The sequence below is a fragment of the Struthio camelus genome, chromosome 8 (assembly GCF_040807025.1).
Source record: "Struthio camelus isolate bStrCam1 chromosome 8, bStrCam1.hap1, whole genome shotgun sequence".
Taxonomy (NCBI): domain Eukaryota; kingdom Metazoa; phylum Chordata; class Aves; order Struthioniformes; family Struthionidae; genus Struthio; species Struthio camelus.
This window is the reverse complement of record NC_090949.1, coordinates 31,883,619-31,909,498: the sequence shown is the minus strand read 5'-3', so window position 1 is coordinate 31,909,498 and position 25,880 is coordinate 31,883,619. Positions and strand designations below refer to the sequence as shown.

Sequence of the window (25,880 nt, the reverse complement as noted above, 5' to 3'; positions counted from 1 at the left end):
CATAGGGGAAACGTGGAGAAGGCTTTGTTTTGCACATTTGTTAATGCACTAGTTACCTTTAGGTTTCTTGAATTTCTTGTCCTTCTTGTACCACATGCATCCCTGAGGTATATTCAGAATTTTGACTGGATAACCCATGTTGGGAAAATCAGGTGCCTTTAGGGAAAAATCAGTGGCTAACATAGAAACACAACAAACAGGTGTTTATATCTGAGATACACTGTCCAAGTATACTACTTTCCAAAATAAAATTCTCTCCTCTTTTCTATGTCCCTATGTTACATTAAGTTGCACACAGCTCTTTGGACACAGAGGTAATTAATCTGGTCCCATAGCAGTACTTGGTCTCATAAGCAGTACCAATCTTAAAGTGAAGTGGACTACTATGATATATTCAAGAGAATGCTTTTTACTCTTTATGTTCCTTACAAAAACCAAAAAAACTGTGCTTTCTAAAACAGTGTAGCTAGCCAACAGCTGCAACAAATTAACTAACTTCAGTTCTCTCTAACTGCCTACAGATTATTCTGAACACATTACGACTGCTGTATTTCACTTTGTTTTAAAAATATGGTGAAAAAACAAGGCCAAACAAAATTTGGTCCAAAATGAAAATTTCTAAAAATCTTTACAAGAATTCAACACAAATAACCATCTTTCTATAGCAAGACAGATAGTGAAAATGGGCATCCATATAGAAGTATATATAGAACATTTTTCAGATATCACTTATTCTCAAGCAATGCAATCTAGGGAAGAAAACAATGACAGAATTCAATTGGACACTGATGTCTTCTTACCTATGTATTTATTTTCTGCTGGAAGGTGCAAGTCCTGATTTAACTCAAAGTCACAGGCCCACATATCAGCCCAGTATTGGTCAATGTCTGTGAAACACACGCAGCTTAGTTTTAAAATTTGTTTTGAAACAAACTTTGAAGTAAATTAGCTTAAACTTAAATCAAAATCATATGCATTATCATTCTTAGTTACCATAAAATTCTGCTACAGGCACTGCTTTTCATCTCTTATTTCCTTAAATGGAAACTTCTTTTCCCCCATGTAGAAGGCCCTGGCCCATAAGGCTAGGTAGGCTAGACTACTAAAAGATATGTAGAGAGGAGAATTGCCATTGAAGTGCGACAAAAACCACAGAAGCCCTCAGCAACTCTCATGCAGTCAGGTTAGCAATAGAAACTCATTGAGCAATCGTAAAAGCTGACTCGTCAGATTTCATTCTCCTATACCCAGATCAATGTGATCAGATATTATGCTTCTATCTTTTATAGCTTTCATTTGTATTTGAGAAAAAAAAATCTCAATTCTGCAGAGGTTTATTTTACCTTCTACACTGTATTGTGTCTCAAACCATCTCTCCTTTAGAGGGCACTTTCCCTCATTGTTAGCAGACAATAGACAAAGATTAGCTCTCTGAGGGCAGAGCAGGTTAAGGACGTCAGTAATGACCTATACAGATGATGAAGAAGCTTAATTCAAATTCAGATACACACAAAAATAAATTAATACTTAGTTAAGGTTCTTGAATTTCATAAATACTCAATATACGGAACTTTTCTACCTCAAATATATATATTCAGAGCTGCGGGTCTACTCACTTCAGGTTTGTATTCAAAAAGAAGTTGATCTCCTGTCAGAAAGTCCTGCTTTTGAAAAAGATGCATGTTTTCACAAATATTTTCAATATAATCAATTGGATCATTCTGGAAAATGAATAAAAAATTTTTCATGCCATTGACAACTAAAACATCAATTTATTTTACATTTTTGGGCTAAGTAGAGCTTTTTGTTTACTTCAGTTGTCTACTACATTAAGCAGCCATCTTTGCAAGAAAATACTACAGAAAATCTCTTAAGACAAGATCTTTTTCTGCCTATGCTCTTAGGATCATCTTCAAAAATGTTTCTATCTGATGTTTCCACAAGAAACAAGAGACGACTTGATTACAGACATGATGTGCTACTGCTGGCTGAACACAAATGAAAAACTAGGAATAAAATTGTATGAGCTTACGACCAATTTTGACTAAGGAAAAAAAGGAAAACAAAAGATATAAACACCTCTGCACTAATCCAGCTATGCAGCCTAGCTCTATCATATAGCTAAAACCATCTTTCCTTCATTAAATTACTACCAGCATTATCCTTCACATCAGTGTTGCACACTCCATTCCTCAGATGAACTGCACTAAAGTGGATATATCAAACAGCTCTCTCAAATACTGTACCTGCTGTGTAAAGGACCCTGCCTCACTGCAAGGACAAGCAATAAAACCCATCACCTTACACAGTCTGTGTCCTTAGAATACCTTTCTCATAGCCTGATCCTGCTGAGGACGCTTGTTTAAATTTAAAGGAGAAGGAATAGAGGGTAGTTAAATACCAATACACAGAGATCTCTGGTCTTTGACTATGATCATCTTTGACCCGGGAACAAAAAATGAAGATTACTTTATGCTTATTTATTTGTAATAAGAGCCTTTTGAGATGGGCTCTGCAAACTTCGACTCAGAAAATATACAGCGGTCACAGCTCAGATGATGTAAGCATCTCACAGTTAGTGCTCTTTAATTGGAACAACACTCCTGCCCTTTCCACTCCATTTCTGGGAATACTAGGAGCAGGTTATCAACGAGGCGGGTACTACATGCCCCACCGCATCTTCCCCCCTTTTCCATGGTCAAAATTCCATTAGAACTTTGAAGAAGAAAGTAAATGGAAACCATGAAGATACACTCTTCCTCTTACAGGGGAGCAATCTTTCATTTTAGCATATCCTCCAAATCCATTATGAACACTTCCTCACCATCGTCCTTCTCCTGGGGAACATATAAACCCAAGAGCTTCCAGAATCTCTTTGCATGACTTTTAAAAACACAATCTCTGGTACCACAACTGTGAAAAGCTTCCAAGCCACAGTTTATTCCCACTACTGAAACAAATTGACTTGAAAAAAATACTTCCCCAGCAAAGCAGCATGTGACAGCAACTACCATAACATCCGTGCTTAGGGCCATTACAGAAAGTCAAGTTGCCCCACAAAGCTTCACAGACAGATTTCCAGAAAATTTTTTATGATGCTAAGAAAGTTGGATAACTGCTCGTATCTCAGAGCCCTACACATGAATTCCAACAAATAAAACGGATATGAGGAAGCTACAGAAAGCACAAACAATAACGCCAATAAGGGAAAGGCAAGTCAAGTAAGCCTGGCTTGCTGACCAACCACAGATCAGACAAATACTTGTCAGTATTAGACATACCATAAAGCTAAAATTACAGTTGCATAAACATCATTAAATTCAAGACACCATGTTTTTCTTAGAGAGAAATATCCATATTTAGTGCAATTCCAGCTATCTGCTTCCGTAGTTTGAAGTGCCATGAGTTCTCTCAGCAATGCACAGAAAATTAAGATAGCTCACATGCACAGGCATTAATTAATTGCTTATCAGCAAGGTGCTCCATGTGTTAAAATACCTCTAGAACTGGATTCACCAGTTCAGCTCAAAGTCAGTAAGATTCAGTGTCAATTTTAGAAAAGATTTTCATTTCACAATTTAATAATCTGGACTGCAGTAACATTCTAAGTCATCAACTAAGATGAGTCTCGGAGCAAGAAACCATACAGAAAAGAGACTTAAGATTCACAATCAATTTATAGAAAGAAGGCTTTGAAGAATTAAAGACCTGACCCTGCTTGTGGAGAGAAACAGGCACTGACACAAGAATGGACGAGAGGATCACACTAGCACGCTAAACAAGGTCTGAAGACTGTATTCTTCCAAGGATCATCAGGCAGAGAACACCCTACCCAAGAGTACATGAATAGACTGGCTACAACAGCTCTTAAAGATTTCAACTGCATAGCAAAGGCAGAGGTAGTCAAGCCATTAAAACTGTATAACAGTGGAAAAATGATCTGAGAAACACCCCTGTTAGCAATTTTAAAATCTCAGTAAGCAGTTAACCTAGCAAAGCTTGATTTCCTGTGGATACCTCTATCCTGTTTGGGATTCATTTCTCCAAATTGAGAGCACCACTAGAGTTCCCCTAGTTTCAAAAAGTTCATGAAACTTTCCAAAAATATATTTTTTCACACCACAATCAAATTTAGGTGAATAGGTCAAATGCAAGAGTTACTGGAGGCATCAGCATGGAGGAGAGGAAAACCAGACAGACACACGTGCATGCACAGAAAATATGATTGTGTAAGACAGATTTCCTCACTGGACTGGATACACGCTTAAAGTGCTTACAGCTAAACTAACTGAACAAAAGGGAATAGTCAGGATAATTAGGCATTATATGACCAGTACAATCCCAACGATGACCATTAGGAACTGTGATGGGAGACTTATGGAATTTCAGTGAGCACTATTTTTCTGCAAGTTCTCCAAAGCCAGAAAGTCCCAACTGCTTCCTACACGTGAAAATACTGACATACATTCAAAATAACCAAGTGATTTTCAAGTACTCTGTAGGCACATTGTTGACCGTTTCCCATCACCAGAATTCTAAAACCAAAATTAGAAATGAAATTAGGAAAATTTCCCACAAAGCCCCACAAAGATAAAATCTCTCTTGGAAAAGCATCGTACAGAGAATATTCAAGCTGTATTTTGAGGAGTCTTTTAATACAGTAGCTTTAGAAGTCATAAAGGCTAACATCTTTCTATTTAAAATGTGATTTATTTCTGTTTAAGAAGTATTCTTTCTTCCAATATCTCTTTAAACTCAAAATTCGAATTCTGTTAACTGTAACAGAGCACACAGTGAAAGTCTAGTTATAGGAAAAAAAGCATGAATAACATTGATTTTCTTATAATTAACAACTGAAAAAGAGTCAAGTACCTGATCCTGGAAAGAAAATTCATTTTCATCTATCTTCTGAATCTCTTCCCAAATTCTGTGAGTGAAAAATATGTACGCATCATCCTGCAACATTTCTTAAGAGATGCATAACAGAACACTTCTTGGCACAATACTAAATATTTGAGTCAAAAAGTAATATATTTCTCTTTCTCATGCTGTCATGAGAGAAAAAAGCAGTTCACTAGAAACACGCATAATTCCTTTCATTCTGAAAGCTCAAAATAGTGAAGACTTTTCAGACAAATCTCATGAGTCCTATAAATTACTAGCCTCCTCCCTTTTTTCCGATAAGGAACAGTTAAATTATTAAATGGTAGAGATGATGGCAGAGATAAAACTTGCAATTCCACTTCCATGTTACATCCACTGCCTGTCTGGAAATGCTTGAGCTCACTCTCAGACTACCACACATAGAAGAATCTTTAACAATTCCCTTGGAAATGAAATATTTGATTATTACTTTGGGTTTCGGAATAAGGGATCTCTTACAGAAAATATTATCAAAATACAGAAGAACATCCTCTTTCAGATGCAGCTATACCAGCTGAAAAGAGTACTGCTCTCAGACCATCCCAAGTCACTCAAGGTTCTCCCTTCACTCCTTTACTGCGTATCAAGCTACTTGCCCCAGAATCTCCTTTTCACATTTGATCAAAATGAGTCAGGTTAGCAACAGCCCTTTCTTTAAACAGTAAAGACTAACCAGTCCCCTTTTGGCTGATGAAGCTGAGAGAACACTAACACTGCAAGTTCAGCCAGGGTGGAAGATGAACTCCAGCAGGGGAGCAGAAGGTGAAAAAAGTAGTAACTTCTTCAGCTGGCATAGCTGTAGCTGAAAGAGGACAGGAGGACAAATCCTAAGGGTGTTCCTTAATATTTAGGTCATACACATGGAAGTGTACTAGGATATGCACACCTAGAATTACAATCTCCATTAATCTTTTTTTCTACTGATCTTAGGATAAAGGATTGGATTCAAGAATTACCTTTTATCTGGACCTATTTTCTGCAACATCTTCAGATACTGGAATACGACATGCACAACCTGGAGACAGAAAGACAAACAGCTTGTGTAAGCTTATTTTGAAATCTGGACGGGGTAAAATGACAAGATAACCAAACTACAATGAAATTTACCTCATAGAAATGCTCATAACCTTCACCAGTCAAAGTAATAGAAATGCTGAAGCTAGAGTAACTGGAGTTCTGTTCAAAACCTGTCTCAGTGTTTCCTCCAGATAATGCAACAGCCCAAAACCTATTGAAGAGATAAAACCAGTATTAACTACTCCAGTTAAAAACTTCCTTGAAGTATGACCTCGTTGTTGCAGTTTACCCTGGTTCAGTGAAAGCCGCTGTAAAATTTAATCCAAATTGATTAATCCAGAGAGATGGTTCTCTCTACAATGTCAAATTCTCTGAAATTAAAAAATTACAAGGCAAGCATCCTTCCAGAATATATTCAGCTCATCAACATATTTTTCATTTAGAATAAAAGAGCAACATATGAACTACACCCTAGTAGACTTGGAAAGTCTTCATGCTTTAATTCTTATTTTTAGAATAAAGACATACATGGTACCTTATCAGAGTATTCTACATCACTTAAATCACATTATGAGAATAAAATTTAAAAGGACTAATGGACATTACTTACAACTTGGCAAATTTTATTATTTTCCCCACTGCACATTTTGAAAAGAAATAAAATACATACTTTTTTCTAAGAAAAGAAAGAATGCTGCCTTTGCCTTCATGTCCGACCAGCCAGGAGACATAGAGCAGTGGTTTTACCCTAAAATGTAAAAATACATTTTTTATGCTAAGATAAAAAATTCTTAACTGGATTAAGAATTAGAAAAATCAAATAATAGATAACTGGACATTTTTTTCATAAGAAGATTCTACAAACTTAACTATAACTCTCCTCTTCATGTACCAGTGAAATTGCAGTACTGTAAAGATGATAGCTTTTCTATTTCAAAATATGAAAGAAATTCTGATAGTATACAGTGACTGTATTGAAAAATTAATGAGATTTACAAAAGTTAACCATGACATTTCGTGAGCACATAGAATCCTGATATGTTGTTTCATCTCTCTCTACAGAATCATCATGAGCAGTAGTTTACATAAAATTAAAATAAAGGATTAGGGCCCAAAAACCAGGATTTAAGAAGATACATAATCAACATAATCAACTGTCAGCTAATTCCAGAAGCATATAAACTTCCTAAGCACCTTCTTTTTTGACTGCTAGTGCCTGCAATTCGGTTTATAGGCTGCTAAATAGTCAAGAGCAGCTTAGTGCTCAGAGACCCACCAGGACTGAGAAAGTAGGGGGAGCTTAATCCCCCACAAGTGACTGATCTGACGGACAGGTATGAGCATGCCTAATACATATATCATCAGCTTTTGCTGGGGGATGGCAGGGATTCACATACTTAGAGGAAGAGAAGGTAAGAGTAGAACGTTTCAGTCTCTACGCTCTAGCATATTTCTAATTAATTACCATATAAACTGCATAACTCTCCATGGAGCATGAACTAGAACCAGCATCTTACTCTGAGATGACTCTCAGCCAACAAAGTTATCCCCTACTGATATATTATACTGCTACCTCACTATAGTCAGGTACAGTGATCTACTTCCACAGGAAACACAGGCAACATCCAGTTCTCACTTTATATGGCCATTAGGGTACTCTCCCACAATATGGAAGATCTGAGCTTTAATCCCCTCAGCTCAGAGAGGAAACAGGTCTCACAACTGCTAGGGAAAGCAGTCTAAACAATGGGTATTACATGAAACGTAAGTAAGCATCCTCTTCCTGTCATGTTTTGAAAAGAATGAGCATTTCACTTCTCTTTGAAAGCGTACTTCTAGTGCCAGTCTTCATTAATCGTTTCCCGGCTCTAGATTCTCACCTGTCTCAACTCAGGTACCTAAGCACCACAGGGCTAAGATTTCAGAAACACATTTCTGCTTAGAAGTTCCTGTTCTGGGTTGGTCTGGGTAAAAGTTCTTTGGCTCTTCATTCTGAAGAGACTGACTCTTCTCTGACACTGTATAGAGAATCTAGACCCCAGCTCTGGTTTCGAATACCACTGGAAGTGGATTAGTTGCCAATAGTGCACCTGCAGTGCAGGTGTCAAATTGTGCATTTGTAGACTCCAAGTTCTTTATTAGATCTAGTTCTTTGGTTTTCTTAATACCAATTTAAATGGAAATGTCTTCATTATACTTTAGAAAATAACAAAAGGAAACTAGCAACCTTATTAAAGGTGACTAACACCAACATAACCCCAGGTTCAAAAAAATCCCACGGATTCTTTTGTCCAAAGAGAGCAAAGGACAGAAAGAGAGCTGAATCCTACAATAGAAAATGTAAGCCCCATACAGTATACAACAAAACGTAAATATCCAGAGGAACCCCACGTCTCCTCAGAGATCCTGCAACACACAAGTATCAGCTCATGGCCTGTACAATGAAGAGCATTAAAAGTGAGATATTATGTCTATGAGAAGTTACATCTATTATGTCAGCACTGAAATATTATTCCCAATACTGTATACCATTTTGTACACTATTCTAAAAGAATCAAAAGGTACAAAATTTATCTCCTGAAATTTTTCTTTTTTGTGGTATTAGTATGAGATGATATCTTGATCATTTATTTGATTCTCTACACATACTGTTTTATAAACAGCATGAAATCAAAATATAATGTAAATTAATGATAAATACATAATTTATTGTAATGATAATCTAAACATCATCTTACCTGTAATTTCTCTCTTGTGGGGGCAGTGCCCAAGTGATATTCAATAGATGGATGTTTCTGACTGGAATAACTGCAAAAGAAGTTTATTCATTAAAAATAGAAATATGTTATTATTTCCAATCATTGGTCCAAGAATCATCACACAGATGGTCCAAGAACCATCTGTGGACAAGGTATCTTGTTTGACGTAGAAAAAAAACATACACATATGCACTTGCGTATGTGGAAATATATAAGAATATATACACTAATTCATTAAGGTGCCATCCAGCACTCTAAACCGTTGTCAGTAGGGGACTACCTATGCACCATCCCAGTGGTGTAACCGCATGACTTCATCTGGTACCTTCAATTCCTCTCAGTCCCAGGATTTTTAAATTTTCATGTGTTATTCTGAGGAACAGGAGTGAAGTGTGCATACAAACACATCGAGAAGAATTTTCATGTGATTTTTTTTCCTTTGAGTGACTGTCCGGATGCATTTTCACATCACTGATCTCTAAGCAGCATCTCCAACATACAAAGGTTACCTAGAGGAAATGTGATGATCTTTGATTTACAAGAGGAACATTTGCCACAAATTGTTTTGCATGACTTCTGCACAGTATGGATAACCTGTACATAAACAGGCAGAAGGAACTCCCACGGCTGTCTCAGTGAGCTCCTCAACCAAGAAGAGAAGCACCTGCTGTCATCATCTTTGGAACCGGTTAAGATTGGAAAGGCAGACATACGATCAGTTTTGCCATGAATGTTAGAAAGATAAGACTTAAATGTAAAGCTAGGTCACAGTTATGCTTGAATACGAAACATAGGGACCCTGGCACAGGATGCAGTATGTACATCCTGCCATCTGTACTCATATCCCTAAAGAAGTACTCACATTTCTGTTTGAATGGACCTTTAAAGAATGCAGAAGATCTCTGAGCATTTGGAAGCAATTTGGGGAAAAAAGGCTTTTGAGGGAGACTGAATTCAAAAACAGTTCTTATGAACTCAAAGCTCAACACAAAGTTTTAGTGATACTTCAGCACATTCAACATGAGTTACAGCATGTCAAAGAGCTACAAATGGTCTAAAGGAAATTAGTCATCTGCTTCCAGCATCTGCCTTTTTCTAGGCAACCATTAAGGTACTCTTTTCCGTTGAAGGCAGCTGGCTGAATGACCAAATGATAGAAACTTCTAGTCACAGTAATCCTGACCGACTACAAATTAAAAACAATTTTCTGTGAGAGGGTCAAATCCGTTTTTTAATGAAACCTATATGCTGAAAAATAATTCCCTCACTTCTGGAAGAGGATTAGTTTATTACAGCCAGTATCATCATTTTCATCTCAATTTGGGTTTCCATCTTCCTATTTTCTTTTTTATCACTGAAAAATTTCCAGTGACATTAAATAGAACCAATTTGATGGCTCTTAGGGACAGAAGAGTAGTTATGCACAAAAAAGCAGGCGCTTGCAAAATGTGACCCGGAACACTTTGAGATCAGGGAAAATGAACAGGAGAACAGCAAGGCTGAGAATTGCATCACCTAGCCAGCTATAAAATGATTGTGCTCAAAACCCAGAATCTGAAATTATATGCTCTCAGGCAGTATAGAAAGGACAGTCTTCTGCCAAAAACAGTAGAGAAGGTAGAGGGAATGAACGACAATGACCTTGCTATGCTGCTATGCTTGTAGATGAGAATAAAAGGGGAAAGAGTGTTTGTGAGCCAGGATGCACAAGACAGCCTATCGGGCTGCTAATCTGAGGGCCTACTTATCTATTGCTCCTAATAGCTATGAGATCCCTGAACAAAAGTGGAGGATGGCTCTTGTGAAAGGGTATGTTTACAGATAAAGCAGATTTTTTCTGATTAAAGAAGAAAAAAGGTTCCTATGGCAACCCTGAATGAATTCAGCACATGACTGGTACACAAAACGTTATCTGCAAGGGCTCTCTTTGAAAACGGAGGCTTTGCCTGCCTATTGCTAGGGATCTATGAAAATTACATAATCCTTACAAATAAGGATTGCAGAGGCAATGGATGGTCTGCATCCACCAAATCAAAGACTGTTTGAAGGTGCAAGTGTGTACAGAGGGGGAAGGCAATATACATATATATTTTTTGAAAGAAGTCTTCTAAAGGCTGTGGACATGGGAAAATGTGATGCATGCAGGGGACAAGTAAGGCCTGGCAATTTACTGTAAGGAAAGATAATATGCCAGAGGCCTCTACTTTTTTAACTAATCAAGCCTTTTTTTAGATTTCCTCATCTACTATATCAGTTTCCTTCTTTATAGGACAAAAGAAAAACAAAGAATCAAATATCTGAACCAAAGATGTTGAAAGAGCTAGAGGTTTATAGGGGAAAAGGAAAGCACTAGAAAAAAGAAAATGTAAAAATGATTAAAAGGTATGGCAAAAACACAAAGGTTAAAAATGTTAAAAAGAAATAATCAGTTCAGCTCAATGTCAAAGCATAACAGAGAACATGAGGTTGACTCAGTGTTGTACAAACATGTCTCTAAACGTAAAACTAAAAAGTTTCTGGTATATTAACACCACCCCAGGTCTCTTACCTCTGTAAAGCTTGTGAAACTCTGGTGTGTCAAAAGGCTCTGTCAGATGACCGAATCTTGGTTTTGGTAAACCACTTCAAAAATAAAACAAAAAAATTAGCACAACGTTTACGGAACTCAGCGGCCACATGGCAGCAAGCAGCAGCTGCTTAGTAGCCCAGTTCTGAAGTAGCATCTTGATAGAACTAGGACATGACCCAAACCAGAACCTGGACATTCTGATTAAAGAGGTAAAAACATTCAATATTCCTTTGATTACTTCCACAGACATACAGTCATCTTGTAGACATATCCCTCCACTATAGAAGGTCACGGGCTAAAGGTTAAACAAACACCTTTGCTCCCTGCCACAATGGGGAAGCTTCAAACAGCTAGGCATATTTGTTTGAACAAAATCAACTTCCACAGAAATACATTAATCGAATAAAGTACTTGGCTAATTTCTGACTAAAAAGCTTGAAACATGCATTGATGTAAGACATCTCTTTCTTATGCAACACCTATATTTTGTGGGAACTAGTTAGGGGACAAATTCACATAGGCTAACTTCAGGCAAGACATGCCAAACTTTCCCTCAGAAGAAACCAACAGAAACAAGCTCCCACATGTTACAGTTAGCCTTTGTAAATACCTCTGTACAATTTTAAAGTGAGAAATTACACACATCTATTCTTAAATAAGAGCAATTAATATTTTGTGCAAGTTGAAGCCATAATTCCGCAATAAGAAAACACGATATAAATAAGCAATATTTACTTTCTTAATTTATTTATTGAAATACCTTATGAGGAGGATTCATCTGTACCATCATCCTGTTATTCTTTAAGGCCAGCAATTCTGATACACTGGACTACCTACCAACTTCTAGCATTGTCAGCATATTAGAACCAAACAGATTCACATGAGGACTGACTTTTCAAAGAGAAAGTAAATCATACAATAAACTTGCATTTGCCACAAAATCAATCCATAGAAAAAGCAGTGAATCAAAATTAAGGAGTTAAGCATCATTAAAATTCACACAAAGGTTCACACGAGATATAGGTGATCTTGTCTGAGGACAGAGGGATGAACTAGGCAACTCCTGACAGTCCCTTTCAGTCCTGTTTCCTATGATCCATTGATCTTTCTCAGAACACTCATTTACACACATCTGAGTCCATGCTAGGCTTGGGATTTGTTTTCCTTTATTTTCAACATGGATGCCAATATGCTGCATTTTTGTTTACTTAGTCTCATCTTCAGTAAGTATTGTCTTATAAACAAGCATGTGTGAACACATGCAAAAACTGTCTTTCAATCTATAACCAACAACAGTGGCATAGGATAGCAGGGAAAACTCATATCAAAAAGTAGCTCTCCGAGTTAAGGGAATAAGGTAATTTTACTTGGCGCCAAAATAGTAGACGTCATTTCTGCGAAGCTATATTTAAAATCAAATAGATACGACTTACCCATATCATCATTTCAAGATACAGAAGGGAATGTCTTTTCTAAATAGCACATTACAATGCATAGTTTAATATTGAATTAGCATAAAAACGCAAGGCCAGTTCATCTCTAACAGCCACAACAAGCTGCCAACTCAGCTATATTTTGATCCTAATTACCTTTTACAGAAAGGGGAGGTATACAAATTAACATTTTTAAAAACTAAAATATAATTCTCTTTGCAGCAACTAAAAAAAGTAACATAAGTGTTACTTTGATGTAACACAAGTGTTACTTTGTTACAAGTGATCTACATGTAAAGTCAAAATCCATACCGTGGAACATACGAACTGCTATCAAATACATTTTAAAGAAATATTTTATGAATTTATTAACATCCAAAGATGAATATCTCTTCATTTAGTCAATAAAAGTAGTTTCTTTGATTGGGATAGCAACAAGAACTAAAGCCTCCGTAGCTACAAGGAAAAGCGACTGCGTGAAATTCTGCGTGTTTAAAATATTGTTTCGCAATTTATGAGATATAAGAGAAATCAGGAAAGAATCTCACTTATTTGGAATCTGTGAAAAAATTTCTGTCACCCAATTCTCCAAAGTGTCCAATGTTTCTAGTGAAGAGAAAAAAATGGCAAAAATTACTTTTTCAGGAGCACAAGCAGATTTTCAGGAAAATAAAAACAACTCATAAAACTTGCAGCCTTAAAACTAAGTTAAATTCAGGATTCAGAGTAGGTTGATTTATTAGAGCTTGCTTCCAGCATTCATCAACAACAGACAGAATTCAGAGCACATTTATCTGATTTCTCCAGTTTTACCAAGTCCCATAGGTACCTGCTTCCCCGTAGGGAAAGTATTCTCACCACTTCTTTTAAAAGTGAAAATCACATAAATTTCATTCCTCTTAAAAACAAAATTAAAAAAAAATTGTGAACCAGTATCAGTATCAAGGTTTTACATGTGCATGTTATATTGTAGCCCTTTTATCACATCTAAAATAATAATGTTTAAAATGCTTATGTATGTAAATTTTCTTCAGAGACAGAACAATTACTGCTTGTGCATGGTTCAGCTTCTAGCAGATGGAACAGAACTACAATCCACACATTTCTATCTTTCATAAAGATGACCAGAAGCCAATGCATTCAAGTGTAGCATGCCTTTTGATTATAAATGTGTCAAGATAACCCAAAAAACATGAGGGTAGCAGTACACTATCTACTGAATCGCCATCAAACATGCAACATTTATTTTAAGACAAGAAAACTAATACCTCTGCAGTAAAAAACAGTTTTTCTCTCACTCAGAATATGCATTCACCATAAAGTACATTAACATTAGAATACAGAACTCAAAGACAGTTGACATCTCCCAGACTAATTCAAATGTGGGTTCTCAGGGTAACTCATATTCCAGTTTGATCTTCCATTCAAAATAGCAGTTTAAAGAAACGCATTACGCACTTGTATTCCTGAAAAGTAGTCATTCTCTAACAAAAAAAATGGTGCAAATTCTGAGCTTGAAGTCAAACAAGACATTACTTAACAGCAGCATACAAAATTAATACTTGGTATTACCTTTAGATTGAACAACTAAGTTCATATAATGAGCAGAGTAATAGCTCTGCCAAAAATCCTTCAGTCTGGTATAGATATCAATGTTACTCTTTTTAGGCTCATGCTTTAATGTCTCTGCGTTACCTGTAAATGTTCAGAAAGCATTTAGTCAGCTATTTTTGTATCAGTAGGACATTGCTACTCAAGGGTCTACTTCTAGATAATTTGTGTAACGGAACTTCAGTAAAATTCATAGAAATCTGGGATGCATAAAGAATGAAGCTGTGAATATTCACGTTCAAAGATATGAAAAATAATGAAATACAACAAAACTGTTTTCATGTTTATACAGCTACTATTAAGAGTCTGCCTAAACGCATCAAACCGGCCAAGAAATTAGTAATTTTTAACTGTTTTTTTTAACTATAAACAACCCTTTGAGTTTTCTGTAAAACATACTCAAAAAGAGCATTCTTTTCTTGTCAATGAATCATTTTGGACACTGTCTATAGACAGTCAAATTGTGAGAGGACTAGAAAAGAACTCAAAATTTATCAGAAAGGTGCCATAAGTGACAGAAGGACAGATAGAGGGGTTTACTGTGACGGGAGAGAGATGAGGACCTTTCTCTCAATAGTCCAAGCTACTAAGCCCAGCTGGAAAGGCATGATTGTCCCAGTCATTTAGATAGAACTTACCCCAGAAAAACTTTCTCATTGGATGCCCACGTTTGGCAAGGCTTCCTAGTAGTAGCTCCCGCCTGTTTGCATCAGAGGGCTTTGCTAGCTGGTATTCTGTTAGTTTTAAAGAATTAGAATGGTACTAAGTCATTGGTTTTGAGGCAATATTCCTACAAAATGTCAATACTATTTAAACAAAGATTCACACAGTACACAGAGCTGCACTGAAAGTGCTTCTTATTGGATACAGAGAACACCAATATTCCGAAGTCAAATGTATCTTCCAGTCAAACCTGGCCAGTTTTAAAATTGTCAGTATTCCTAACTTCAATGTGAAATGCAAGAAGAAAAGTGATTTTAATATTTATTTTAAAATTGACACTCTGCAACTTTTCTTCACATATCGTGAAACATAAAAAAAGACCTTTTCCTGTTCCTTTAGTGAACATCTTTAACCTAATGTTATTTCAGTTTGCCAAAGTTCTATCTTGTTTCATTAACAGCATCTGAGGCGCTTGTGTGGAACAAGATTATCTTACTTCAAAACTAACTCTAGTTCTAATTTTCTTACACAATTTACTACTGCCCGTAGGAAGCCTGTCTTCCCCTGCAACGGTACTACCAATCCTTACTGTTCTGCATTGGTTATATTCCACCATTTCTAACAACACACTTTAAGTGCCATTTACACAAAAGTATGCACACAAGGAAGTTCAAACAAGTTCAAGGAAGCCATAAAATGCCATTGGCCCAAAATTTAACAAGTTACTTCTGAGGTTCTAAAAATAAATGATAAACATACATGATGAGAGTTCATAGCACTGAACATGACAGCACACTGGTTAAATACCGTACTCAAGAACTTTGGGCTAAGAATCTCAAGAAAAGTTGACAGACGTTTATATTACATTTATATTATATAGTGGTACTATTCTTACCACTGTCAATAGCTTCAACTTCACGGTCAATTGCATCCCTGATCATTAATGGGTGAATGAAAAACTGTGCCCATCTAAAACAGAAAGAAAAATGATAATTGTTTCCCTCTGTCTGCTGGAAAGAAAGAAACGTTACTGCTTCCAGCATAAAGGAGATATTGGCAATGTTATTTGTGTTTGAACAACAGATGAAGCTTTAACATCAGAAGACCTAAACATATAATACATAAATCCACAGAAGGACATATTTTATTTTTTTTTCTCCATACAAAACTAAAGATATTCTTCCCTGCTCACCAGACCTCCCCAACATCCTATTTAAGCTTATATTTAAAAGAGAGCGATCACAAGAAAATTTCTCAGGGTATTTCTCCACTGAGTAACTGAGAAATGGAATACACTAATAATGGCAATAATAGAAAACCCCTAAAACATAAGGAATCATAAAAACAGCCAATACTTTATCTGGATTCACACAAACTGTATACGCTCCCCCCTCAGATTAATCTCAAAATAACATATAATAATGTGGGTCACAACTCCTACTTCAAAGTATAGCAAGATATCCAAAGAAACATTAGTTTTCTTTCACACAGAGTGTCTTTTGTTTCAGTAAAGGGACAGCTAAAGAAGTTCAGAAAAAAAGCTTCCTTCAATCTGACCAAAACAAGGAAACAGAAATGTCTAAACTCCATTTCTTTAGACAAATATGCACTGCCGTAATATATTTTAATCTAAACAATGATTTATTTAATGTGATCAAGTTACCTATCAAGTGCTGCTTTAAAGTATTGCTGCTGAATATCAAAATGGAAGACTGTTCGTTCACAGTCAGTTGAGGCGTTGTCACTGCCACCATGCTTCTTCAGGAACACATCAAAACCATTCTCATCTGGATACTTTAAGCTGCCCATAAATACCACTGAAATTAAAATTAGGATTAGAAATATAATCTAAACACTATGGGTAGGTCTCAGCCCAATTTTCCTCTGTTGTACACCTTACTTAGTTTGAATTACCATAAAAACGGGGTTTAAACATGGAAAATAATACATACTGTGTTCAAGAAAGTGTGCTAACCCAGGCAAATCTTCAGGGTCACAAAAACTGCCAACAGCAACACAAAGAGCAGCCACAGACTACAAAATAACACATCACACATTGTTGCAACAACTTGTGAGAAAAACAGTATGACTTTATCTGGTAAGCAAATAATCAAATGCAACTATCCCATGGAAATAACTGAAATTCAATCAGAAACAAAGGGAAAAAAATGCTAATTCTGTTGTCATGCCAGCAAAATCACTTAGCAAACAGTGACTTCAGAAACAACAGCAATAGATGCTCAAAGCTGGGCAAGAAAGATGGGCAATGAACTGCAAAGGAAAAACAGTACAATGATAAATAAGAGTCTGGAATAGATGATCAAGCCAGCTGTCTGAGCAGGACATGGGTTCATTACTTCAAAAGTGTTAAATCTGTAGCATTGACACATACCAGTTTCTCTGCACTTTTATTTTCCTCTTCCTCTTCTGTTGGTTCTGCCTCTGACTCTTCTTTTCCTGTTGATTCTTCAATTTCCATATCAGAATCAGTAGGATCCTCCTCAGTTTTATCATTGTCCATATCATCCTTGTTATCACAGCTTTCCTCGTCATCTTCCATGTCTGCTGCTGAGTCACTGCCATCATCAGTTTCAGTCTCAGACTTGGCACTATCCTCTTCTGAGGATTCTTCCTCCACATTATTTATATCAGAAATCAGTAATGCATGCAAACCATTCTGTAATTTGATATACCTGTGAAATCAGTTATATGGACAACATAACTTTTCCTTAAAACATCTAAACCATCAGAGTAGATGTACAGTACAACTGTTCTAGGCCATTGAATTATATCATCTTCCCCAGCAACATCACTAAAGATCGGCTAAGCATGAAATATAACTTGAGAGCAGAAAAACTTACTGCCAAATTGCTTGGTTCTCATTTTCATTTTTTCATAAAGGTTAAGAATCGTAATATGCGAATAGAGTAGAAAACAGATACAAACGGTCAAGACTGCTACATTAAATTTATGAAGAAGTGCAGACTTCACTCAGCTGAGTTGCACATATTTAGTTATTAATCTTTATTCATAAATAAATTTCCCTAGGCTAATAATCATTGCCTCTCAATACCCTCCAGGTCCCTTGGGTACAGAACATAAGAAAAGTTCATAATGCGGGCAGAGGAGAAGCAGCTTCAAGCATTAACCTTCAGTATTTCACCTCCTTCTCTCTTTTTTTTTTTTTCTTTTCTCACTCTCGGTGAGTCTATGATACATTGTTCTTTTTGTGCGTGCCCAGTGAACAGCAAAGGAGACACCACATTCATTTAGCATCTTTACAACAACAAACAAAACAATAATTTCAGTTAAACAAGACAAAGATATAATTCCTTCGCTCCATGATTTTAATCCAATGAAAACCTATAAAATATTCATACTAGCTACTTAAGCTACTTAATCTAGTTTATGACTGTCTACATTTAAATATTTATATTTTTCCAAAAGAATATACAATAATTTCTGTAAAAAAAAAAAAATCAACAATCAACCCCAACACTTTCTGGTTTTGACTATGCTAGTGAAAGCTTACAGCTCCTACACAGTTAGAAAGGGAAGCTAGATCACAAGATACAAGACTCCTGGCTGGGGGCGGGGGGGACGGGGGACCTACAGCCAAATCTGACTTATCAATAGGTGCTTTAGTTGGTTTATGGAGGAATACTGTCCAGATATGGACACCCAGGGCTCGTCTCTACGTACAAAAAAAGGTTTTATGTGATTATTTACACAACACCATGCCAAAGACTATGTTATTTCCACATACAGCTAAGATCTGGAAGCGTTTCAGCTGCTTTCTACACAGTTCAAAATAATAAATATTGCCTGACTTAATCTCACTGTAAGCAGAGTCAGCTTCAATATCCCTGCCTAAACTGCCTACACCTGGGAAGTGCTGCAGCAGCATCTAAATAAAATCAACTCAAGTTCATCAGTGTAAAATCCATTTTCAATACTACTGCAGTACAAAATGCTTTCCTCCATTCAGTGTCCTAAATGAAAATTTTCTTCCTAGTGATCATCACAAAAGATGCTCTATTTCTAAATTATTCTTTCAGAAGGGAGTGTTTTACAACAGGGCATGTCTTTGGCTATTTCCTTCCTCTCAGCAGTTCCCCAAAGAGCAAAAAGGTAAACAAACAATGATACTGGTCTATTTACTCTCAAACTTCAGGCCATTACTGGAGTTGTTCACTAAGTAAGTGAGTAGCAGTTATAAAGAGGCACAGTGGTGCGCTATTAGCCCACAGAACAACTCTGTCAGGCTACTGCCTTTGCTCAAAGGAGATAGGAAGCTGCAGCCATGGGAGCAAAAATTCAAGAGACTACTTGCCCATTTACACAGCCAGCAAAACAAGAGCCTACCATGTTGAAAAACGGATGAGGTGCGAGGCACATCTCCTAAACTTATTCACAGCCATGCAGCTCAAAACAGGAAAACCCAAATTGTTACTAACATCCTCTTCACACTAAATTGAGATGCCATTTTGGATAACCTGGTTTCAAGTATTCAAAGTCTAGTGACAGCTGTAAAATGCAGAGAACTGGAAAGATCATTACACTGCTGCAGATTTGTTTTTGATTATACAGATTAATGAAACTTTTAAAGACGTCATTACTGAGCCTAAAACAACAAGGAAATAACAGAGTGCCTGGTGAATAATTTCTGTGCGCTTCACTTATCTGTAGAAGTGATGACAAAGACTGGAGGATGATTCAGTTTTGCTTTGCAATTCTATAACTATTACAGCAATATTTGCACTGCATGTAGTATTGAATACAGAGATTAACAAGAAACTGCATCTTTTACTACTCAAGCTAATATTTTCGTGAAGAAAATAGCTTGTGACTTTCAGAGATACCAGGTCAAATTAAAAATGAGTGGTCCATAAACTTTAACATGACCTGCAAGCTTCTTGTTGAAAGAATACCAGACTAACAGGTTAACAGAAACTGCTTTTCCCTTTTTGCAGTTTATTCCTCTATACATCAGCTGATTAGAAAGAGGATAGGGCCCCTGCTCCTCTAAGATGACTCTGCTAAAGGAAAAACTACTCATTCCATCAATCCCGTCACTTAAGATCTAAAATCCTCCAGGGTTCAGTATCACTCTCAGCTAAAGGACAGAAGGACTATATGAAGAGAACCTGATGAAAGAAGTACCCAGTGCCTGAAGAGAATAGCCGTCTGGAAAGCAAGAGCAGAACAGAACAAATATTTATCACCTATCGGATGCTACAGCTGAGTTGAAATGCATCAAGTCATGAGATACCAGTAAGAGACCTCTGTACAAGGACTTCAAATAATGCACCACCATAGAAACCTGCACATTGCTACCTGCTTTTAATAGAAACCTGGATAGGAAAGATTACCATTGGCACCAAACCCTATAGACCTCTAATCTCTATTCAACTGCTCTCAGCACCTGTTTCACTTTGGATGGTTTCAATTTAAGCCACAGTATTTTAAGGGATTTGTAACTTTCCTCTTGCTTGTCAAGCCTAGGAAGTGTTCTCTCATGTTAGCCGTTTCTCTACGAATAAGAACGTAAGAACCATCAAGAGTTTGCTTTCATGGGACTAACAGCAGAAGAATCACAGAATCATAAAATACTTTAGGCTGAAAGGGACCTCCTGAGATCATCTTTAAGTAATCCCGCTGCTCAAAGCAGGTCCAACTAGATCAGTTGGTCAGTTTTGAGTATCTCCAGGGATTCTACAGTCTCTTTGGGTCACTGCTCCAAAGTTCGCGTCACTCAAAATTTGCCTCCAAGTTATTGGTCGTTTGCTATGTTACTAATAGCACAGAGGTTTTGTGAACCATAGCACTGTTATTCTAAATATATGATTAAAAAACTAAATCACTTTAGCCCTGCTGCAAGAAATCTCTCCAAAATACTGCACATTTGCATATCTGTGCTCAGCAAAACTGAACACTTCACCTTTTGCATAATAAGAAGCTTCTGGAGAAAGAGGCAATGACCTAGTCATCTGTAACTCTAAGACAAACTGCATTTTTTGTCCGTTAAGTGTAGCTTAATCTGAAAAAAATGTTACGTTTTTAAGGAAGTTTTAGCATTTCACTAAAATAGCAATGCTCCAATTTCCTTTTAACCATAATAGCTGTTTACGAGTATAAGATACTTCATGCTAGACAGCAATTAATCATTGCTGATACTTACTACAAGCAACTTTCCCCTCAATTTCACTTTTAGCACTTAACACGGAAACATAAAACGTTAATATCTGGACTCATAGTGAAAGACTAGCTGCACCTCATTTTTCTTTTATTATTGTTATGTCTAAATGTTACAAGAAATCATTTATTAGTAATTTTCATTTCCCTCCCCCCCTCAAAATTCCAGTTTTCACGGTAAAGTATGTGATGTGTCCTTCACTGATAAAATCAAGTTGTCTCCAGTGACAAATTGATTCTCACGTGTGGATCTCGATTGATCCACTGGATGTATTTCAGCGATGGAAACTAAGCCATTACCATCACAGTTATGGGAAAGCATATGTAATATCAAGAACCTTTAGGATTTTCCTTTCTGCCAAAAACACATTGGAAATGTTGCTAAGAGAAGGAGAAAACAGTTTTGTGCTAGCTGGCCGAGCTCAGAGTACCCCAAGGGGAGTGGCCTGCCGAAGGCGAAAGCCTTTGCCCCGGGGAAGCCACGACCGTTAGGCGTGAGGGGAGGAAGGAGCTCGGGCTGTCCCCGACCGGCGACCCCGCTCCGCCGCGGAGCACCGCCCGCGCAGGGGCCACGGCGGGGGCGAGCGGTGCGGGCGCCCCTCACCTGTACTGCTTCGGGTCGCTGGGGGACTTGACGATATCCGGGTCGCCCCGGTTGAACCTGAGGCCCTGCCTTTCCTGCGCGGGCGGCAGGGCGCCAGCGCCCTCGCCAGCCACCGCCTCCCGCCGCGGCGGCAGCTGCGGGCGGCAAGAGCCGGACACCGGCTTCGCCCTCATGGGCAGGGCTGGGGCGGCCGCCAGGGGGCGCCGGCGACCACGCCAGCTGCGCCCGCCAGCTGCGCGCGCCCGCCGCCTCCGCGCCGGCGGTTGGAGCGAAGCCCAACGGCCGCCGGCGCTGCCGGCCAATCAGAGCGCGGCGCGGTGGCCGCCGCTAACGGCCTCAGGCGGCACGCGCCCCTGCCGCCTCTCGCACCTGCGGGCGGCTCCGCTCGGGGGGTGGGGGGGGCCGAGCCTGAGGGGCGTCGCCGGTGCTGTCCCGACCCAAAAGGGGCGGCCCCGGCGGCCGGATGCTGGGAGGAAACCCAGGCTGCGCCTCCCCTGCTCGTGACCCAAAGAAGCCCTCCCTGTAGCGCGCTCGGAGGAGGTGTCCGACCAGCCCGGGGGGAGGGCGCAGCCGTTAACCCGCCCAGACCCCGGCGCCCAGCAGCCGGCACCGGCCTATCAGCGCCAGCGTCACGCGGCCCGGCCCGCCCCCGGGGGGGCCGCTGGCGGCTCCGGCGCCGCCTCCGTGACGCGGTTTCCCGGCGCCGCGTGCCGCGGTGCATGCCGGTGCGGCGGCGGGACCATGGCGAGCGATTTCTACCTGCGCTACTACGTGGGGCACAAGGGCAAGTTCGGCCACGAGTTCCTGGAGTTCGAGTTCCGGCCCGACGGTGAGGACCGGGCCGCCCCCGGGCAGCAGGGCCAGGCGGCGGGACACCCGCCGGGGCCGGCTCTCAGCGGGCCCGGGAGGCCTTGGCGCCGCCGGTTGCCCCGCGCTGGCCCCGCCGAGCCGGGGGGACCCGGTTGGTGGTGGGAGGCCCCGACTGACGGGGGCCCGTTTAACGCTTATCCTGTTTTTTTTTTTTTTCCCACTAGGGAAACTGCGCTATGCCAACAACAGCAACTACAAAAATGATGTCATGATCAGAAAAGAGGTATGGCACTGGGCGTGCTTGGCCACTCGGCATGAAAATAAACTAGTAGTTTCTGTAACGCTGTAAAGCTTGCCTAATGCCTTCAGTACAGATGTGCTCCTTTTTTGAGCCTATGTCTTGTGGCTTAGCAGTCTAGCTGTTCTTGAAAGCAGGTGTTTCAATTTGAAATTAGGAGATCATGCTATTTGAGCATGATAGTTTATGTGAGTAAAAACTGTAGCATGCTAGATGACGCTTGTTTTTTCATGCTGAACTATTGTTTCTAGGCTTACGTTCATAAGAGCGTGATGGAGGAGCTGAAGAGAATAATTGATGATAGTGAAATTACAAAAGAAGATGATGCTTTATGGCCTCCTCCTGATAGAGTTGGTCGCCAGGTTGGTGTACAGTGTCTCTTCCATTTGCTGTTTTAGTTTGTATATGTTAGCTAATTAGTCAGAACTGTAACTGAATTTTTTTTTTTCAAGCCACTGTTGTTTCTAGCAAAGGGGAAAACAAATGTTTTTTTTTTCTTTAAACTTGTGCAGTATTAAAAGGCAATTTAGTTGTGAGGGTTACTATGATTCACAGACATATTGTATTCAATGCCCTTGGAATAAAAATGGAAAAACCATTTTCTCAGTACTTATTTCTATAACCAATACCACAACACAGTAGTTTGACTTCTTATAAACTTTTATTTTGTAGGAGCTTGAAATAGTAATCGGTGATGAGCACATTTCTTTTACCACATCAAAAATCGGTTCACTCATTGATGTAAATCAATCCAAGTATGTACTCTGTTTTTTTGTTGTTGTTCTTATGTAAAACTTGTTGATTACTAGGTACTTGTATTTTAGATTGGTTCCTAGAGGCCCAAGTGCTCCGGTCCAGCGTAATGTACCAAATGCTTTTAGAGTGTGTCACTACTTGGTGTATTTTTAAACTCGCTGAGCTAGCCTTACTACAGGAGAACTTGGTAGAGGTATTCACAGAATCTGAACTAAAATGTCATTGGCCTGTCCTCATCGAAGTCTCTAGTTAGACCCAAGACTTTGGTATTTCATCTAAACTGAAAAGACTAGATGTTGTGTTTCATAAGTCTAAAGTTATGTTACTACTTGCCTTCATGTTAAAAATGCTCGTTTTGTCAAGACTTAAAAATTTGTGAACTTGGACTGCAAAATGATACATTAATCACTGTACTCATGAAATGAATCTGTTATGTTTAAGCTGACCTCTGAGAAGTTTTGCTGTAGGCTTTTTTTAAAAAACAGTTAGTCCTATAAACTGCTCCCTTAGAACTTCAGACTAACTTTTTAAATTTCTCCTGTTCTGCATTGCAGGGATCCAGAAGGTTTGAGAGTGTTCTACTACCTGGTTCAGGACCTTAAGTGTCTAGTCTTCAGTCTTATTGGACTACACTTCAAGATTAAGCCAATTTAAGTCGCACAAATTGAAATTTGTATTGCAGTGTGTGTACATGGGAAATGCTGTTTCAATTTCTTACTACTTCTACCGTGTAACTTTTATGTATGTTAGAATTTTTTTATAAACTTTAAGTGAATGCCTCAATAAAAGGGTAAGGTCTGTATTTTTAATTTAAAAGTTTTGGTGATAAACTGACTTCCTAACACTTCTTTTGTTATGGTATTTAGGGTACATTCTTTCATTTTGATCACACAAAGCCTTATGTAAAATACATACTTCACTTTCTATGTAGCACTAGAAAGTGGAGTTAAGCCTTGCCCCGTGAGGTTAAACTTCTGTCAGCTATCAGGATAAACTTGTGTTATTGTCCTGAACTGGATGTTCTGGTGGCCAGCTCAGATATTTAAAACAACTGAAGCCCTGTCTCTGTGATAACTCACTACAGTTGAAGACCTAAAACTAACTTTATAACAACCTGCTGCTGTGAGTACCCACTTGTCTTTAAGGTAGATGTAGGCAATAACCCACACAGGAGCCATCCACAGTCTTCACTGATATTCCCATTCAGTTTTTCTTTAAAAAGTCTTGAGGGGAAAAAAAAAAAACTAAAAAACATTAATGTATTTACTTAAGTTCTAGACAAGCTGATCTCTTATATAGCATTGCTTAAGAGATGCACGGGACCAACTTTGTTGAAGTAGTAATTTTTGCAAAGTAACTAGGGGAAGGAGATGGATGGCTTTCATGACATATAGGAACTTGAACTGATTTTGTCTGATATCTGTTGATTTTCAACTTATGGTGAGTGAAGGAGGACTGTTACAACATTTATAACCCCAAGCGGGCTTGAATGCAGAAGAATTTCACTGCAATGAGGATGCTGAGACAAGGGGAAAGCTTATATAAAGCAGTTTTACCTCGAAAAACGCCAGTGTGCTTCACTGAGGCACGCTAAGCTTCACAATGCTGCTTTCAGATGATTTTTCTAGTGTAAATGGAATCTATCAAAACCAGGGAGAGATTAATTAGCAACTTGCCCTGGACGTGAAAGGTCTAGTTTAACTCTGAGATTTTGGCCTGGCAAGTGAGTATGGGAGTTTTCTGAACATAAAATGTTGAGGCGCTCAAGAAAAACACTTCTAGCTTAGTCGTGGCTGGCCGTTCTACAAGAGCTGTTTACTGAAGCCTGAGGCACAAATTCAGCTCTGTGTCTTGCTGCATCCTCTGTAACCGAAATCAATACAAGTTACTTGATGCTAGTCTTAACAAGAGGAGGAAGCTTTGTTGAAAAACTCCTGAATTATGCTCAAAATAGTTAAGCGTACCAGTTCATAGAAAGCCGGACAGGGTATGTATCTATATGCCAATGATTAAAATTCCTCTTGTGTTTTCACTCCGCTGTCAAGGACCTCAGCGCAGGTTGCCATCATCAATGAAAAAAGAGAAGGGTTGGCCTGGATCCTGCCGGGCCCCGAAGTTGTGCTCCAGGAGACCCCTCGCCAAGCTGCTCCTTATTTTCTTTAGCTCATCTATCTCAGTCTTCCCTAAATCATTAGCCACCGACATTTAAAAAACTGCGCTCAAATGCCTTTTTGAAAGGTAA

The 25,880-nt window shown here is 38.7% G+C and overlaps 2 protein-coding genes across 4 annotated transcripts in view; one reads left to right on the top strand and one right to left on the bottom strand.

Annotated features, from left to right (window-relative positions):
• The window catches only part of LOC104149623 (nardilysin), a 47,618-nt gene extending 25,657 nt beyond the window's left edge, over nt 1-21,961 (bottom strand). For 2 of the 3 annotated variants that reach the window (XM_068953186.1, XM_068953187.1), the window contains exons 1-18: nt 21,775-21,961; nt 17,368-17,668; nt 16,928-17,009; nt 16,639-16,792; nt 15,871-15,944; nt 14,951-15,046; nt 14,274-14,396; nt 13,250-13,307; nt 11,248-11,321; nt 8,679-8,748; nt 6,611-6,688; nt 6,031-6,151; nt 5,880-5,938; nt 4,873-4,927; nt 1,617-1,721; nt 1,344-1,467; nt 801-887; nt 57-176 (exon numbers count right to left, since the gene is read on the bottom strand). In XM_068953186.1, coding sequence (XP_068809287.1) covers nt 57-176; nt 801-887; nt 1,344-1,467; nt 1,617-1,721; nt 4,873-4,927; nt 5,880-5,938; nt 6,031-6,151; nt 6,611-6,688; nt 8,679-8,748; nt 11,248-11,321; nt 13,250-13,307; nt 14,274-14,396; nt 14,951-15,046; nt 15,871-15,944; nt 16,639-16,792; nt 16,928-17,009; nt 17,368-17,668; nt 21,775-21,947 — 1,954 coding nt within the window. In that variant the 5' untranslated portion in view covers nt 21,948-21,961. Of the gene's footprint in view, nt 1-56; nt 177-800; nt 888-1,343; nt 1,468-1,616; nt 1,722-4,872; nt 4,928-5,879; nt 5,939-6,030; nt 6,152-6,610; nt 6,689-8,678; nt 8,749-11,247; nt 11,322-13,249; nt 13,308-14,273; nt 14,397-14,950; nt 15,047-15,870; nt 15,945-16,638; nt 16,793-16,927; nt 17,010-17,367; nt 17,669-21,774 lie in introns of those variants that run through there. The other variant, XM_068953188.1, reaches the window with a different exon arrangement.
• A 117-nt stretch (nt 21,962-22,078) lies between these two features.
• On the top strand, nt 22,079-24,482 carry MAGOH (mago homolog, exon junction complex subunit). The gene is made up of 5 exons (XM_068953185.1): nt 22,079-22,603; nt 22,809-22,867; nt 23,134-23,244; nt 23,555-23,637; nt 24,193-24,482. Exons 1-5 carry the CDS (start codon nt 22,516-22,518, stop codon nt 24,290-24,292), a joined length of 441 nt encoding a protein of 146 aa, XP_068809286.1. The 5' UTR covers nt 22,079-22,515; the 3' UTR covers nt 24,293-24,482.
• Nucleotides 24,483-25,880: the final 1,398 nt, after the last annotated feature.

Coding starts and splice junctions, on each gene's coding strand:
- MAGOH (XM_068953185.1), top strand. CDS start 22,516: ATGGCGAGCGATTTCTACCTGCGCTACTACGTGGGGCACAAGGGCAAG. Junction 22,868..23,133: donor ATGTCATGATCAGAAAAGAG/GTATGGCACTGG, acceptor TATTGTTTCTAG/GCTTACGTTCATAAGAGCGT. Junction 23,245..23,554: donor CTGATAGAGTTGGTCGCCAG/GTTGGTGTACAG, acceptor TTTATTTTGTAG/GAGCTTGAAATAGTAATCGG.